Source organism: Tauraco erythrolophus, chromosome 20, assembly GCF_009769465.1.
Source record: "Tauraco erythrolophus isolate bTauEry1 chromosome 20, bTauEry1.pri, whole genome shotgun sequence".
NCBI classification, from domain to species: Eukaryota; Metazoa; Chordata; class Aves; order Musophagiformes; family Musophagidae; genus Tauraco; species Tauraco erythrolophus.
This window is the reverse complement of record NC_141484.1, coordinates 8520741-8535366: the sequence shown is the minus strand read 5'-3', so window position 1 is coordinate 8535366 and position 14626 is coordinate 8520741. Positions and strand designations below refer to the sequence as shown.

Below are 14626 nucleotides of genomic sequence, written 5' to 3'. Positions count from 1 at the left end.
ATCATAACATTTTTGGACTGAAATGTCTGAAAAGAGCCTAAGGGAGTTAAGTATGCAAATTCAATTGCCTATCAAGAAGAATTAGGCTGTTTTGAAAATCCTTCATTAATCTGTTTTGTCAGCAATAAGTAAAATCCAGTTTGACCTCCTGAATCCAAGTAGTTTTGAGGACAGCACTTATGGGAAGAGATTTTACTTGTGAATGGGGTAGATTTGATCTGAAATCATAAACAAAACATACAACCTGGAGCAATACAAGATTGTTTTACAAGGTCGCTTTTGATAGGAGAAGCTCCTTTCTGAAATCGGTTTCATGTTTTTGATGCCTTACTCTTCCTTCCCAGGCTCTTTTTATCTTTGTTTTGCTTGTGCTCTGTTGTAGATTATGCAGCGCAGAGAAGTAACAGCAGTAACAGCTCTTTTTTATTTCTGTTTTTCAAATGCGCAGTCATGATATTTAAAGCTGAGGGGAGAGCCAAAATGCATTGATGTTGCACTTAAAAAAAAAAAATAGGGTGAATGTTGTCTGCGATCTTGATTTTGGAGGTTTGGAGACAAGGAAACGGGCCTTTGGGGAGATGAAGGTTTCAGCAGTGTTAATGTCTGTGAAATGACGAGCGAGGGGTGCAGACCTGTGTGGAGCACTCCCAGCTGGCAAGCATTTCAGGCACGTAAGGCAAAGCTGTGTATTGAATTTCTTCACACCAGACTGGAAATGTGCCCTCTGGTGCCCAGTGGTGATCTAAAATAAAATATTGATCGCTGACGACTGTGCTTCTCTTCCTCTCGTCTGGAAAGGGCAATTGGATGCTACTCATGTGAGCAGAAAAAATTACAGCAGAGACAGACAAATCCAGGCGCTTTGGCAGCCTGTGGCCAGAGCTTTTGTAACCAAAAGATCCCACATCATTACCAGGATATATTCGGCCTTAGGACCGTTGCATTTTAATTGCAATAGAAAAGAATTGGTAAATGAGCTTCCTTTTGCTAGGATCCACTTTTTTCCTGCCCTGCCTGTTGCAGTGGTGCTGGGAGGACAGCCTGCTGTTCCTGCTTCTGCTGGGGCTTAGCTCAGGAGAGGGGAAAACGCAGAGCCCTGCTCAGCAGGAGCTCAGCATGCAAAGGCTCCTCTGCTTGTTCCTGACTGTCTCCTTCCTTCGATCTTCTTCATGGTGTGGTTGCTTCTGATGTGTCAGTGCTGGCCTCTCTTCTTTCAAGCAAAGATTGTGTCCTGGTTTTGCCTGTCGAGGTGTTTCTACCCCTCCTGTTACTGAAACAGCTAATAGCTTGTCCATACGGGACTGGCAGGAAGGCTATCCCCAGTTAACTAATGGCATGCATTTAACTGGATTAATGACAGTGTGTTAAAGCCCTGCACAGAAAGCTGGCTGTGATGGGGACAGAGGACTCTTGACAGGGTGACAATGTGGAAGTAAAAGTCAGAGTCTGTCTTTGTAGCCCAGGGTGGGTCTGAAGGTTCTAAACAAGCAGGAGGAGCTAGGATGGCAGCAAGTCTGTGCTCTGAGCTGCCGGGCTGTCGCTGAATTCTGGCCCCACAGTCACACAGCGGCAAAATGAGCCTTGAAGTAACAGGAGCTGCTTCTCCCAGCCATAAAGCACAACCACCTCATTAATTCTTTTAATCTCACACAGGAGAGTCAAGTGTGAGGTGTGCTAGGCAGTGCTGCAATCCGATCCCAGTCAGGTAGGAGTCCGGCAATGAGAATGTACCAGCCCACAGCCAGCCCTGAGCGGAGCCAAGGTGCACATTCATTTTGCCCTAAAAGAGGATTTTGTAGACAGTTGCATCAGTTCATGAGCTACTTGTGAACAAATGACACTCCTGTGCTGCCACCCTTCTGTATCCTTGAGTGATGATCAGTGGATATACAACCAGTATAAGCCCTTCTATAAAGCTTCCTCAAATAAAGCCCTGTGAGAGATACAAATCTTTGTGCTGCAGGACATACAACAATGGTCAACTGCTTCAGGTTAGGGAAAAATTAGGATATCATCTGTGATGGGGAGAAGGGAGTTAATCATGTACTGTGGAACTTTGTAGGGATGGACAACTGAGCTAGATGGTCCACTGGTCAGCCTCTGCCCACACAGGGATCACCTCGTTGTTGGACTGGCTATATGAGTCCATCTCACCATTTGAGATTTGAGACAAACTCTCAAATCAAAGCAAATTTCTATCTGTGATCTTATCTTCCAGTGGCTGATGAAACTCATGTCCACACTGGAAGGTAGTCTGGTCTCTAGATTTAAGGTAGGGTATGCATTTAAAATTTAATAGCTATTCGTGATTCACTCTGTATCTACATACTCTGGTTACAGAATGAAAGGACACTGCGCTGATGAAGCTTAATCCAGTTTAATTGTGGAATCTGCTAAACTGGGACATGTTGGTCTTACGAAATTCCACATCAAGTTATCCTGAAACTTTGAGCCTAGATAAGGCCTATGGAACTCCAAAGCTGGTGTTAAAGCAGTCTGTTTTATCTCCATGTTTAAAAAATTGCAGAGATGTGCAGGATGATTGGGTAGGTGGGAAGGTGGAGGAAGGAGCACCAGAGGCTCTCTCTTTCTCATCTCACATGGGCAGATTTCCTGCAGCTAGTAGGGCTTGTAAAATGACCTGCGTTTGGCTTTGTGTTTCATTTGACCATGGTGTTCTTGCTCCAAGTGCTGTCTGGGGACTGGCTATTCCTACTTCTCCTTTTCTTCTTGACAGGGTTCAGAGAGAGCAGCTGGCTGCCATCTTCAGGCTCATGAAGGAAAAAAGTGACACATTTGGAGAGATGTCTGAAGGAGACATGAAGGAGCAGCTCAGATTGTATGATATATAACCTTGCAGCCAGTGGAGACTATGCCCAAAAGTCATCTTGGCCCTTATTATGCAGCACACTGGAGACTGTAGTGCTATAAACATGTTTCAGTAGTTATTTTGCAGTTCCAGTTTGTTTTGCAAACGCATATAGGCCCCTGTGATATATATTTCAAAAGACTTGTAATTTCTCACCCTTTTTATAATTTTTCCTTGAAGAGTTATCACGATATTTTCATCTCGTACAGAGATTTTTACCTCTTTCTGGCTGGGTCATATGTCTCAGTCATACAAAGTAGTTAAACTCATAACTATTTTCTGGCTATGCTTTATAAAAATGAACTTTCAAACCTAGTCTGTATCAGTTTGATATCTGAAGAAAGCCAAAGATGATAGATGTAAAATGAAAATAATAGAATAACTCAGGTTAGAAGGGACCTAAGGAGGTCTGTAGTCCGAGCTCCAGCTCAAAGCAGCATCAGCTATGAGACCAAGCCAGGGACTTTTTACAAGGGCATGTAGTGACAGGACAAGGGGCAATGGCTTTAAACTGAAAGAGGGCAGATTTAGATTAGATATAAGAAAGAAATTCTTCACTCTGAGGGTGGTGAGGCACTGGAACAGGTTGCCCAGAGAAGTTGTAGATGCCCCATCCCTGGAAGTGTTCAGGGCCAGGCTGGATGAGGCTTTGGGCAACCTGGTGTAGTGGAAGGTGTCCCTGCCCATGGCAGAGGGGTTGGAACTAGATGATCTTTGAGGTCCCTTCCAACCCAAACTGTTCTATGATTCTACTCAGGGCTTTATCCTGTTGGGTCTTGAAAATCTCCAAAGATGGAGAGCGCACAACCTCTCTTGGCAGAGAGGCTTCCAGTTCTACAGTTGGAAAATGAATAGCCAAAGGCAAAGCATTAGTGCTCCAATTAGAGATGAGTTGCTGTTCCCATCTCCTTGGAAGGAACACTTCATCCTCCTTCATGCTGGCTTTTTGAAACAAATCCAAGTCGGTTCTGGCTGACCTCGTTGAGCTTATCTTCACGCCTGAGAAAACAGCAGCTAACTTCAACCTGGAAACAAACATCTCTTCTCCTCTCGACACTGGTAAAAGTTACAGTAAAAGTAGTACAGAAAGGTGGCTGGCTTTTTTACAAGGATGATTGTGTCCAACTCAGACCCTGTTCTAATATAAAAATTATGTGGGAAACTACATGCTTAGGAAATCTGAATTTATCAAGTATTTTGAATGGTCTTGACCAACCCTTAGTGGTTTGGATAGAGTAAATCAAGGAGCGTTCCTAATTTTAAGTGAATGTCTTCTGGTGTACTTATCTCTCCTGTGAAATCCTGTTAAATACTTTATTATCAGGAAGGATTTTCTCAGTTTCAATTAACTGCTGACAAAGGGAGGCAACATTTTTTCACCCAGTTTTAGGGAGTGATCTCTTAAAAGATGAGGTTTGCTTTATTTTGTGTAGTCCTTTTGAGTCTGGGAAACCAAATATCTCATTATCTGGTCACTGTTTCCCACTACAGTATATCCTATAACACCGTACTAATTGACTTTTAAGAATCATTTTCTCTTCTAATTGTTTTCACTTAGGTGAAAGCATATTTATCAAGCTGCTTTTACTACCAGCCATGACTTAATCTAAATTTGATGTCTGAAAATTACCTCTTCTTATTCAACATGAAGGAATTAAGTAGGAAAAGGAGTCTCATTATGTGAAACATCCTGCTAGCTTGCTGTGTCCCTAGGCCGCAATTTCCTTTGCCAAGCTGTGCGAAATGTAGGAAATTTCTATATGGGACTTCTCCCTAGTTCAAAACTGAAAGCAGGATCTTCTCCAAAGCTCTTATTGAAAGCAAGCAAAGGAGAGTTAAGGTTTAGCTGATTCTTAGTCTTTATCTTGTAGACTTTACAGTTTATTTCCAAAATATTTTTATGTTTCTTCTTTTACATTTGGGCCTTATCCAAATAGGAACATTTCTGGGAAAAAAAATAAAAATAAAAATTCCTCAAACTCCTCAGCTTCACATCATGCCAGAAATGATACGGCTGAATAAGGCCGAGCAGCCAGCGTTAAACCTGTCCTGCCCACACCAACGCTGAACAGGGTCACCAAAACGTTAAGATGCTGTTGATGACAGAACAGCGGTAGATCTGTCATTTGCCAGCCCCAAATTTCAGAAAGAAGTGAAGCTAAGGAAAAAAGCCTCTGCCCAAGACATGAAATAAAGGGATGTCTAGACATAAAACCTGTGGGCTTTAAATGGTTTTCCCTGTGTGCGGAGCAAGGCTGTAATAAAGAGGAGCCACTGGACGTGTCTGCGAGTCCGTGGGCAGCAGTGGGAGGTGGTGTCCGGGAGCCGCCTTCAAGGCCGCGGGCTGCTGCTGGGACCTGCAGCAGTGGGGTGCGTCCCCACTTCACCGGCCAGCTTCTAATGTCCTTTTCCCACTGAGATCATTGATACTCATATGCTCCAGCGGGATCTTCCCTTCTGGGTGTTGTCCTTTAGCTAGCCCTGGCTGCTCTCCCTCAGCCCGGCGCGGGACACAAAGCGGCCGCACGTACGCCCCGGGGTGCAGGGCAGGGGGGCACACTGAGGGCCACCGGGGAAACCCTTCTGCGCTTTGACAGGCTCTGGGGCTGCGAGCACGGGCGGGAAGATCCCGAATCACGCTGAGGGGCTTCTCATGGCCCTTCACAACATGGAGGCCCCGTCAGCTGTGCGCCCCGCTCTCCCCGCCTGCCCGCGGCTGGTGCGGACGCTTCGGGAAGGCGACCAGGGGAAGAGCGGCCCGCGAACCCGGGGGCGGCGGGTCGCTGCGGCGGCGAGGGCCGGGGCCACGGCGGAGCCTGGGCCGGGCGAGGGGCCCGTTGCTATGGCAACCAGGCCGCCTCGGGCCGCTCGCGATTGGAAGCACGTGTCCCCAAGGGGCGGGGCAGAGCGGGACGCCGCCGAAACCGCCGTTACCACGCAGTGCGCGCGCGCATTGCGTGGGCGTCGTGACGTAGCGCCGCCGCCCGCCCGAGGCGGTGTCAGGCCGCGCAGTAAGATGGCGGCGGGCCAGTGCGTGTGTCAGCGCTGCCGGAGCGGGCCTGGCCGAGCGTCTGGGCTCCGTCTCAGCGGCCGGCGGGCTTTTCGTGAGCGGCTGGCGGGAGGCCGCGTGGCAGCGTTCCCGGCTGCTCGGAAGGGCCGTTCGGCGGCCGCCGGTGCCGGTGCGGCGGGGTTAGGCCTTGCCTGCCGCTCCTCGCCGGTTGGGGGGGCACTCGCGTTAACCCGCCCGTGCGCTGGTAGTTTCACCGGGTGTTTGGCCTGGCCTAGAGTCCGTTGAAGGCGTCAGGATGTTCATTCCGGTGGGTTCGGGGTGGGAGCGCAGTGAAGTAAGTTGAGGTGACCGTGGTTTAAGGTGTTCTTTAGCAAATCCACGGCCAGGGATGGTCCTGGGATCTGCCTGTGCTGGCACCTAGGGAAGTGACTCTCCCGTCCCTCTGGAAGTGCCCACAGCGATGTGAAGTGTGTGCTGCTGCCCCCAGTGACATGCGGTTCATCCTGCGTCTTTGCCAAGATGTTTCCTAGCCACCTTTTTTGCTGATGCTCTTACGTGTGTTCCTGGCATCCCACTAAGTGTGCTTTAGTGTGATCCAGTACGGCTCTTGATCTTGCAGATAAGGAATAGATTGTGTTGTCTTGGTCTAATCTTGGGTAGGTCAGAGGATGAGTGAGTTTTCTTCATGCCATCAGTGTTCTTGGACATGTATCGTCTCTTATTCAAGCTCGGGCAGTATTGCAGCACAAAACGGGCTTAAAAAAAAAGTCTGGAATGATTTAGTTAAGGAGCTGTAGTAGGTGGGAGAGGTGAGGAAAGAGAAAGTAGAATTCCCTTCCTCTGGCTCTGGAGGTAGCCAAATAGGGATTTCAGGTTTGGAAACTTTCTCTACAGAGCTTTTAAATGAGCTTTTTTGCATAGGTTGCCTCTGGGATTGGTAAACCTTATGCTGTGTGATGTAGTACCATCTGCTTTGCACTCTAGAGCTGGTATAAGTTTTGTAAATTGGGTTTAGCCTAGTGCATTGGCGGTGCAGGCGAAGCGGATGGCAGTGCCAACAGTATGAGGAGTTGTGCCAGTGAACTTGTCAAGTGTGTCTGATAGTGAAGAAGTGGGTTTCCACTGTCCTTAATGGGAATAGTTCTAGATGGGAAACAGTGTGGCCCCATACCCAGCATGAACTCTCTGTGTTTTGCACCTGTGAGGTTATTTTCCATCTGCGCTGTTAAGGGGAGTTATGGGATTTTTGTAAACTATGTCAAATATTTTGAATAAATTCCTCTGGGGCATTTATCAGAATGAATCAAAAGCAAAAGACCTCATTAATACCCACCAGAGGAGAACAAGTAGGAGTTTCCAGACCAGCTTTGGAGTTATCATAACACTGAAAAAACCACAATAGTATTTTGTTTTGTTGTTTGACTTTTTTCCCCCGGTTCCTCATGTCTCTTAATCAGTGTATCCAGGCTACATGCATTTAACAGGGAATTAAATCCACAGGCTCTGGGTTTACAATAGACTGTGTTTATTCCCATAAGAATGATGGGAACAAAGTTTAAAAATCATATTGTAGATAACAGTCCATTTTGGAGAATATAATTTCCTCTGGGGAGTGAAATAACCAGTTCTGAAACTTGCAGTAACTGGTGCCTATGGCGAATTTGTCTAGTAATCAAGCGGTGTGGCATAAGCATCTCATTTTAAGAAGACAGCTTCAACTGTATTACCACCCACAGTTTTGTTGGTGAATTGCATTTTGATGTAACATAAGGACTGTATGAAAAGGGGCCAAAGAGACAAATCTCAATGGAACACTTGATGCTGTAGCCTTTTCTACCTGCATTTCTCTGGAAGTTGTCTCACCAACATAACCTCAGAGGTGGTGGGAAATGTATGGCGATGTCGGCTGCCTTCTTTTTGTGACAAGTGAATGGTATTTTAGTTTATTCTCCTTTCTCCATAGTATGACTAAAGCTTTGCTCACAAAGGTGATTTTTTTTTTATAGGGATTTTGACATGTTCCAAGAATATGATCTTTTCTGTGAGTCCTCTCTAAATGTCAAGTGAAGCAGCAGAGATTCTGATCTAGGAGTACGTGTTCAGACTGAGTTATGGAAGCAGCACTGGATGGTAAGAATTCCTAAAGAGAAGCTCAGGAGGTGAGGATGGAGTGCTAGGAATTTGACTTTCTGCTAGGATGGGAACAGAGCGAAACATGGAAGTCCTTTTGATTATTTTTTTTTAAAAAACTTTGAATATATCTATTCTGCATCAATCACATCGATCGCTGGATCCCAGCCGAGAACTCTCGAATACCTGTGGGATGCTTCGTTTTCTAAAGGGGAAAATACCTTGTCTGAAATGCTTTCTTAATTCCCAAAGTAGGTCAGGAATGCAGCCCTTGAGACATGTGTGTAGTGAGTGAGTCATGGTGTGATCAGCTGTTGGGAATGCAGTGTGCTGCTTGCCTTTGTTAACACTGAATTGTATTGGGAAAAATAAACTAACAAAGAGGAGGTTTTACATAGTTTGTTTCATCTTCATTTGTCTCAAAGAACAGGGATAATTGATCATGTTTCCCATGAGAGGGTAGTGCCATAGCTACTCTGGGGAATGTGACTGTTTTCGTGCATTAAACCAAAATGTTAGTGATACCACTATGCAAAGAGATGGAACAGCCAGTCGGTGTCGTTCTGGGGAGTCGTAAGGAGTCTCAACACATCTCCAAAATTGGCAGTGCAGACTGGGCCAGAGACGGCCGGGGAGGTTGCGTGCCTTCTCCCGGTGGTCACGTGTGGATTTGCTGCAGCACGTGTGGCTGCGAGGTTGTGTCCAGTGGTAAAACCCAAGGGTGAGGTATGATCAGTCCTCACCTCCATTGGCATCAGTTTTTCCACCTCTGCAGTGCTTATAACCCTGGGGCGAGGAAAGGTAACGCTTGGCAAGAGGTGGTGCTGCTGACAAGCTGCCGGGCAGTAGAAAGTATGATTTTTTTGGAGCTGTTTTTTACCACTCTCCTGAAATGTCGTGCCTTTTCTAACTCAAGGCTAAGGTAAAGGAAACCCTAAAGCGCTCAGAATGGGAAGAAAGTTTATATATTCATTTTCTGAAGATAAATGTAAGTAAATGTGAGATGGTGGGAGAGGAAAAGCGAGTGCTGTTAATCCACTGGATGGTGCTGTTGTTTTGTACAAACAGCAGAGAGGTCCTGCGCAGCTCCGACTGGAGACTTCAAGTGCTGTTTTGCTTCGGAGAGAATCAAGGATGTGCACAGCCCCTTTCCCCTTAGCAAATTTCTTAACGACTGCTGCTTGTTGTGATCTCCCAGTTATCCAGCATTTTGAGACTGGCTAAACTTAGCTAATGACTGCAGATGGGAAAACTTCATATTTTTTAGCAATTCCTCCTGCTCAGGACCAGGATTTTCCTAAAAAAAAAAAAAAAAAATCTCATTTAAAACTCCCCTCAATCCCCCCAGCCCCCAAGAGTTGAGCTTTGTTCCACCTGCGGGATGAATGTTGGCTCAGTTACGAGCAGTAAGTTAGCTAGGAGTTGCTGGAGGAAAAGCTGATTTTCAGAGTCTGTGGTTACGCTTCTGCACGAGGGAGGAGAAGACACATTCCTCTGATGAAACCACCTTTCCAGATGCCAGGACTTGAGCTTGAATTTTCTTTGCCTGCCATCGCATCAGCTCACGTAGCATCAGATGAGATCTGAAATAGGTGTTTGTGACTTACGTGACATTCTTCTAGTATCTTTGTAACTTTTTATTGTTTTGTCTTATAACTCTCAAAGATACAACTGCGATCCCTATGAAGGGGAAGACTTTGCGTATCATTGCCTCTGTAATTTGTCTTCCTTGTCAACACTGTTCCAGCCTTTTATTGGAAAGGAAACAATAGTAGCCTTGTGGTGTAAGAAATTGTTTTGCAAGCTCTGCTTCTGACTCAGTTGTTGAAATTCTGCTACTGATAACCGGTGGAAGTAGAAATTAACTCAAGACACTGGTTTTAAGAAAATGAGAGGGTGGGAAAGGAAGCAGTGAAAGTGCTTAGTTTGTAGTAAGTGAACATGGTTTCATTGGTTTCAGTAACTCTCATTCTGAAAGAGGATACTTTGAATTTTTAGTGCCTTCCAGCACTGTAGGACTGGCTATCACCTTCTTTCAGTTTCCAGATACCCTGAATTTTGTTAGCAGAGGAGAACTTTGCAGAGAAAACTGCAGCCTGCTGGCAGTAGATGTTTCTGACGACTGTTGCTAGTCTGTGGAGCGCAGGTAGAAAACCCCAGTGTGATGGCACTGGTGCAGCCCAGAGCATTGTGTTGTGTGTCACTGGTGGGGCTTTCATCGATACCCGTGTTCCTGCAGCAGCCATGTCCGAGCTAATTGAGAGCTGATCTGGTGGGCTGCATGCATGGGTGTGACTAGCCAGGGTTAACTGGTTAGTTAGACTAACTGCAATTAGTTTGCAACAGTTAGACTGCTGCAAACTAATTAATTTGCTGCAGAAAATTAATTTGCAGCAGTTAGACTGCTGCAAATGTAGGGAGAAAGCAGAAGTCAGAAGAAACAGTGTCTTACTTTGAGGATGCTGGTGGTTCATACGTGAAGCAAGTCCTGACTTCAGATGAATAACAGCATCAGATTCGTGCCTTAATTTCTCATCTTACTGTAAGCTGTTTGGACTCAGGGTAGTGGTTCCCTGTTGAAGCACAGGATCTTTCTAATCCCTCCTGTCACCCAGAATTCCCTTTAGCTGCCACTCCATTTGTGTGGAGTGTGTCCTTTCATGTCAGCAAGGACCACTTCAAAATCTAGATGTTTCATTTTGGAGGAGAGACGTTATAGCCCAGCAGCTAATAGAGATGACCGTGACCTTTTGAGGTAAGAGGGACTTACTGAAAATGTGACTGGATGGATAAACCGGGACTGCCTGGGGAAGCAGATTTGCAGGGAGGTGGAGGGACTGTCTGCCTAGGGTTGTCCCAGCATCTGACATTTGTCCTAAAAGTCAGAGCTATGTCTTTTGCAAAATGGAGGAGTTACAGTTTCTGAATACTTCTAAGATGTGGTCCATGTGTGGTCAGAGTGGCTGGGAGAGAGCTTCACACCTGTTAATCTCTGAACTTTCTGTGTGTTTTGGCTTTTTGTTAAAAGATCTGCTCTGTGTGTGTTTATGCACTTCAGTTTTGATCAGCCTGGGTAGATGTTGTCTGTTCCTCTTCCATGGTCTTTGTTTTGTTTGTTTTTCCACTGTGATGTGAAGCTATTGGATGAGTTACACAGGGTGTTAGCTGCATATTTGCAATGGAAAGACCAATGGAAACTGGATGGAGAAAATAGAAACTTCACCTTTTCTCTGTACAGACTATGCTGAAATTTTCACACCCACACACTTAAATCAACTTCCTAGTGGTGAAGTTTGATTTTTGGCATGAGGAAGAAGACTTTATTTCAGGCAGCGCTGCATGAAAATTGTAGGTTGGATATTGCCAGTTCTTTCTCCTGTACGGGCTGTGTTTTTGTCCTGCAATAAAGGGTTTCCACGTCTCATCCGCCGTCCTTGTACAACGCTGTATGATGATAGTGGAGAAGGGGAGTACCACTGATTGTGAACGCAATGACCCTGAAATAGGAGCAGAGGCATTCTGAAAACTTGTTTTTAGGGGGGAATTTTATCTTCAAGCTGCCTGTGAACACCCAAGAGCATTGGGCCTAAGTCCTGTACTCTCATTTTGTGTGTAGACCGTGACAGTTTCAACAATTGCACTGTTAACTCAGCAGTGCTGTGAGTAGGTTGATGAGATGGTTCCCTAAAACATCCTGAGGAAATTGCATGCTCTCCTACACACCTCTTTGTTTTTAAACTCCTGTCAGCACCATTGAGGTGAGAGACTTTCTGTTTGGCTGTTGGATTTAACACACCATCCAGGCAACTGGAAGATCCAACAGTCCTGTGTGCTGCCCCTGAGATCTGCAAGGGACTCTGGTCCTAAGCTTTCCCTTCTTCCCTATATCTGTTCACACATCCACATCAGAGAGGAAAACTAGGAGAGAAAATCTGATGTTAATGTAACTTACTGCAGCAGAGAGGACTTTCTGTGTGATACAAAGTCATAAAAAGAAAACCCTACACCAGCGGTTCTTGGACCTTGAGGAAATGCCTCCTGGGAAGCTTTCACCACTGAAATGTTCTGCCTGGGACACAGTGCAGTCACAGCTGGGAAGATCCTGCCAACTGTGGTGTTGCCAAGTGGTTTCCTGTTCTGAGGGCTGAGAACTTGCACAGACAAAATTTGGGATGGTCCCTCTCCTCTTGCACTTTGCTGTTTCACCTGCAGCTTAGCGGTCATCTTGGCAGAGATGCTGCAGGTTTATGAGAAGCCCCTTAATCCATCCTAGGCTGCTAGTGGAGCTGCTCCACTGCTGGTACTGGTGCGGAGTGTTATCACTGCAAAACTTTCGGTGCACAGGCAGAGAAGATGATGGACCTATATCCAGTACCTTTATACTGTTTTCCAGCAGAAGTGCTGTACTGGGAGGCTGCTCCATTCCCAGGGTTCTTCATGACAAAGGTCTGTCTTTGCAGCCAAGCGATGGTGCCTGCCTTGGTGGGATCCCATGGAGCTGTGGGAGGGTCACCCACTCTTTCTGGCTCCCACCATCCTTTTTGCCAGCTCCTCCTATAGCCTTTTGTGGCAAATGGTTTCATAGTAAAGGGTGGGTTATCCTTGTTCATTATTCCTGTACCCAGGAGTGATCTCCATTCTGCATGACAGTTTGCTAATACCTATACTGACAAGCCCGTGATGATGGTGTTGATGATCCTGCTGACCTTTCTGCAACAACAGGTGAGGCAGGCACTCTCTTGCTGATTGTATCAAAATATGGTGGGCTTCATCCTGCCCTCCGCAGTCATAGCGATTGACTCAGCTGAGAAAAAGTGACTGTTTCAGTGTCTGTGGAGGTACACTCATGCAGAGACTTGGGAGGCCAAGGCTGATCCACCACATTGTCCTAAGGTGGTGATAGTAATGGCAGAGTTCTGTCCCCTCAACCTAGGGGGTCATCAGCATGTGGTGAGATAGGAGAGCTGTGATCCAGGACCCCCTCGTATGAACCTTCTTTCTCTCCCTGAACAAAGCTACCAGAGGACAGGACACTGCATTACCTGCCTGTCTCATGTTCTTCGTTCTTTTTTGCTCTTTGTGAGCACGAAATAGCCATGTGTACAGCTAGTTTTGGAGAAAGAGGTGGTGGAGTGCTGAGAGTGTGCTCGTCGGGTCACTTAGCTGATGGTATTGACAGGTATGTTATTTAAAGTCCTGTTTCGTTGCACGTAGGAAGGGATTCATAGATTCATAGATTCATAGATTTCTAGGTTGGAAAAGACCTTAGAGATCATCGAGTCCAACCATCCCTAATCCCCATTAAACCATATCCTCAAGTAGCTCATCCACCCTATTCTTAAACACATCCAGGGATGGGGACTCAACCACTTCCCTGGGCAGCCTATTCCAGTGGCTGACAACCCTTTCAGAGAAGAAATACTTCCTAACATCCAACCTGAATCTCCCCTGACTAAGCTTATGCCCATTTCCTCTTGTTCTATCTCCCATCACTAATGTAAAGAGCCCTTCCCCTAACTCCCCACCATATTTTCTCAAGTATTTATAGGCCGTAATCAGGTCTCCCCTCAGCCTCCTCTTCTCCAGGCTAAACAGCCCCAACTCCCTCAGCCGCTCCTCATAAGTTTTATTTTCCAGCCCCTTGACCAGTTTAGTTGCCCTTCTTTGGACTCGCTCCAGGAGCTCAATATCTCTCTTAAAGCGAGGGGCCCAAAACTGGACACAATATTCCAGGTGCGGCCTCACCAGTGCCGAGTACAGGGGCAGGATCACCTCCCTGCTCCTGCTGGTCACACTATTCTTGATACATGCCAGTATCCCATTGGCCTTTTTGGCCACCTGGGCACACTGCTGGCTCATATCAAGCCGGTAGTCAACCAACACCCCCAGGTCCTTTTCCGCCAGGCAGCTCTCCAGCCACTCCTCCCCAAGCCTATAGCGATGCTTGGGGTTTTTATACCCCAAGTGAAGGACTCTGCACTTGGCCTTATTAAAGCTCATGCCATTGGCCTCAGCCCAACGATCCAGTCTGTTCAAATCCCTCTGAAGGGCCTCCCTACCCTCAAGCAGATCGACACAGCCTCCCAGCTTGGTGTCGTCCGCAAATTTACTGAGGGTACATTCAATCCCCTCATCCAGGTCATTGATAAAGATGTTAAACAGAACTGGACCCAGCACTGAGCCCTGGGGAACCCCACTGGTGACCGGCCTCCAGCCGGATTTAGCCCCATTTACCACCACTCTTTGGGCCCGGCCATCCAGCCAGTTTTTAACCCAAAGGAGGGTGTGCCTATCCAGGCCAGCAGTTACCAGTTTCTCCACCAGAACACTATGAGAAACTGTATCAAAGGCTTTACTGAGGTCCAGGAAAACTACATCCACAGCCCTTCCCTCGTCAACCAGGCGGGTCACCCTGTCATAGAAGGTGATCAGGTTTGATTGGCAAGACCTGCCTTTCATAAACCCATGTTGACTGGGCCTGATCACCCGGTTAACCTGTATGTGCTCATTAATAGCACTCAAGATAACCTGTTCCATGACTTTGCCCGTCACCGAGGTCAGACTGACAGGCCTGTAGTTCCCCGGATCCTCCTTCCGCCCTTTTTTGTAAATGGGGG

The 14626-nt window shown here is 46.5% G+C and overlaps 1 protein-coding gene across 1 annotated transcript in view; it reads left to right on the top strand.

Annotated features, from left to right (window-relative positions):
- The window catches only part of MXRA7 (matrix remodeling associated 7), a 28636-nt gene extending 25784 nt beyond the window's left edge, over positions 1-2852 (top strand). Inside the window, exon 5 of the mRNA XM_086624253.1 lies at positions 2738-2852. Coding sequence (XP_086480379.1) covers positions 2738-2852 — 115 coding nt within the window. The remainder of the gene's footprint in view (positions 1-2737) is intronic.
- The last annotated feature ends 11774 nt before the right edge of the window (positions 2853-14626 follow it).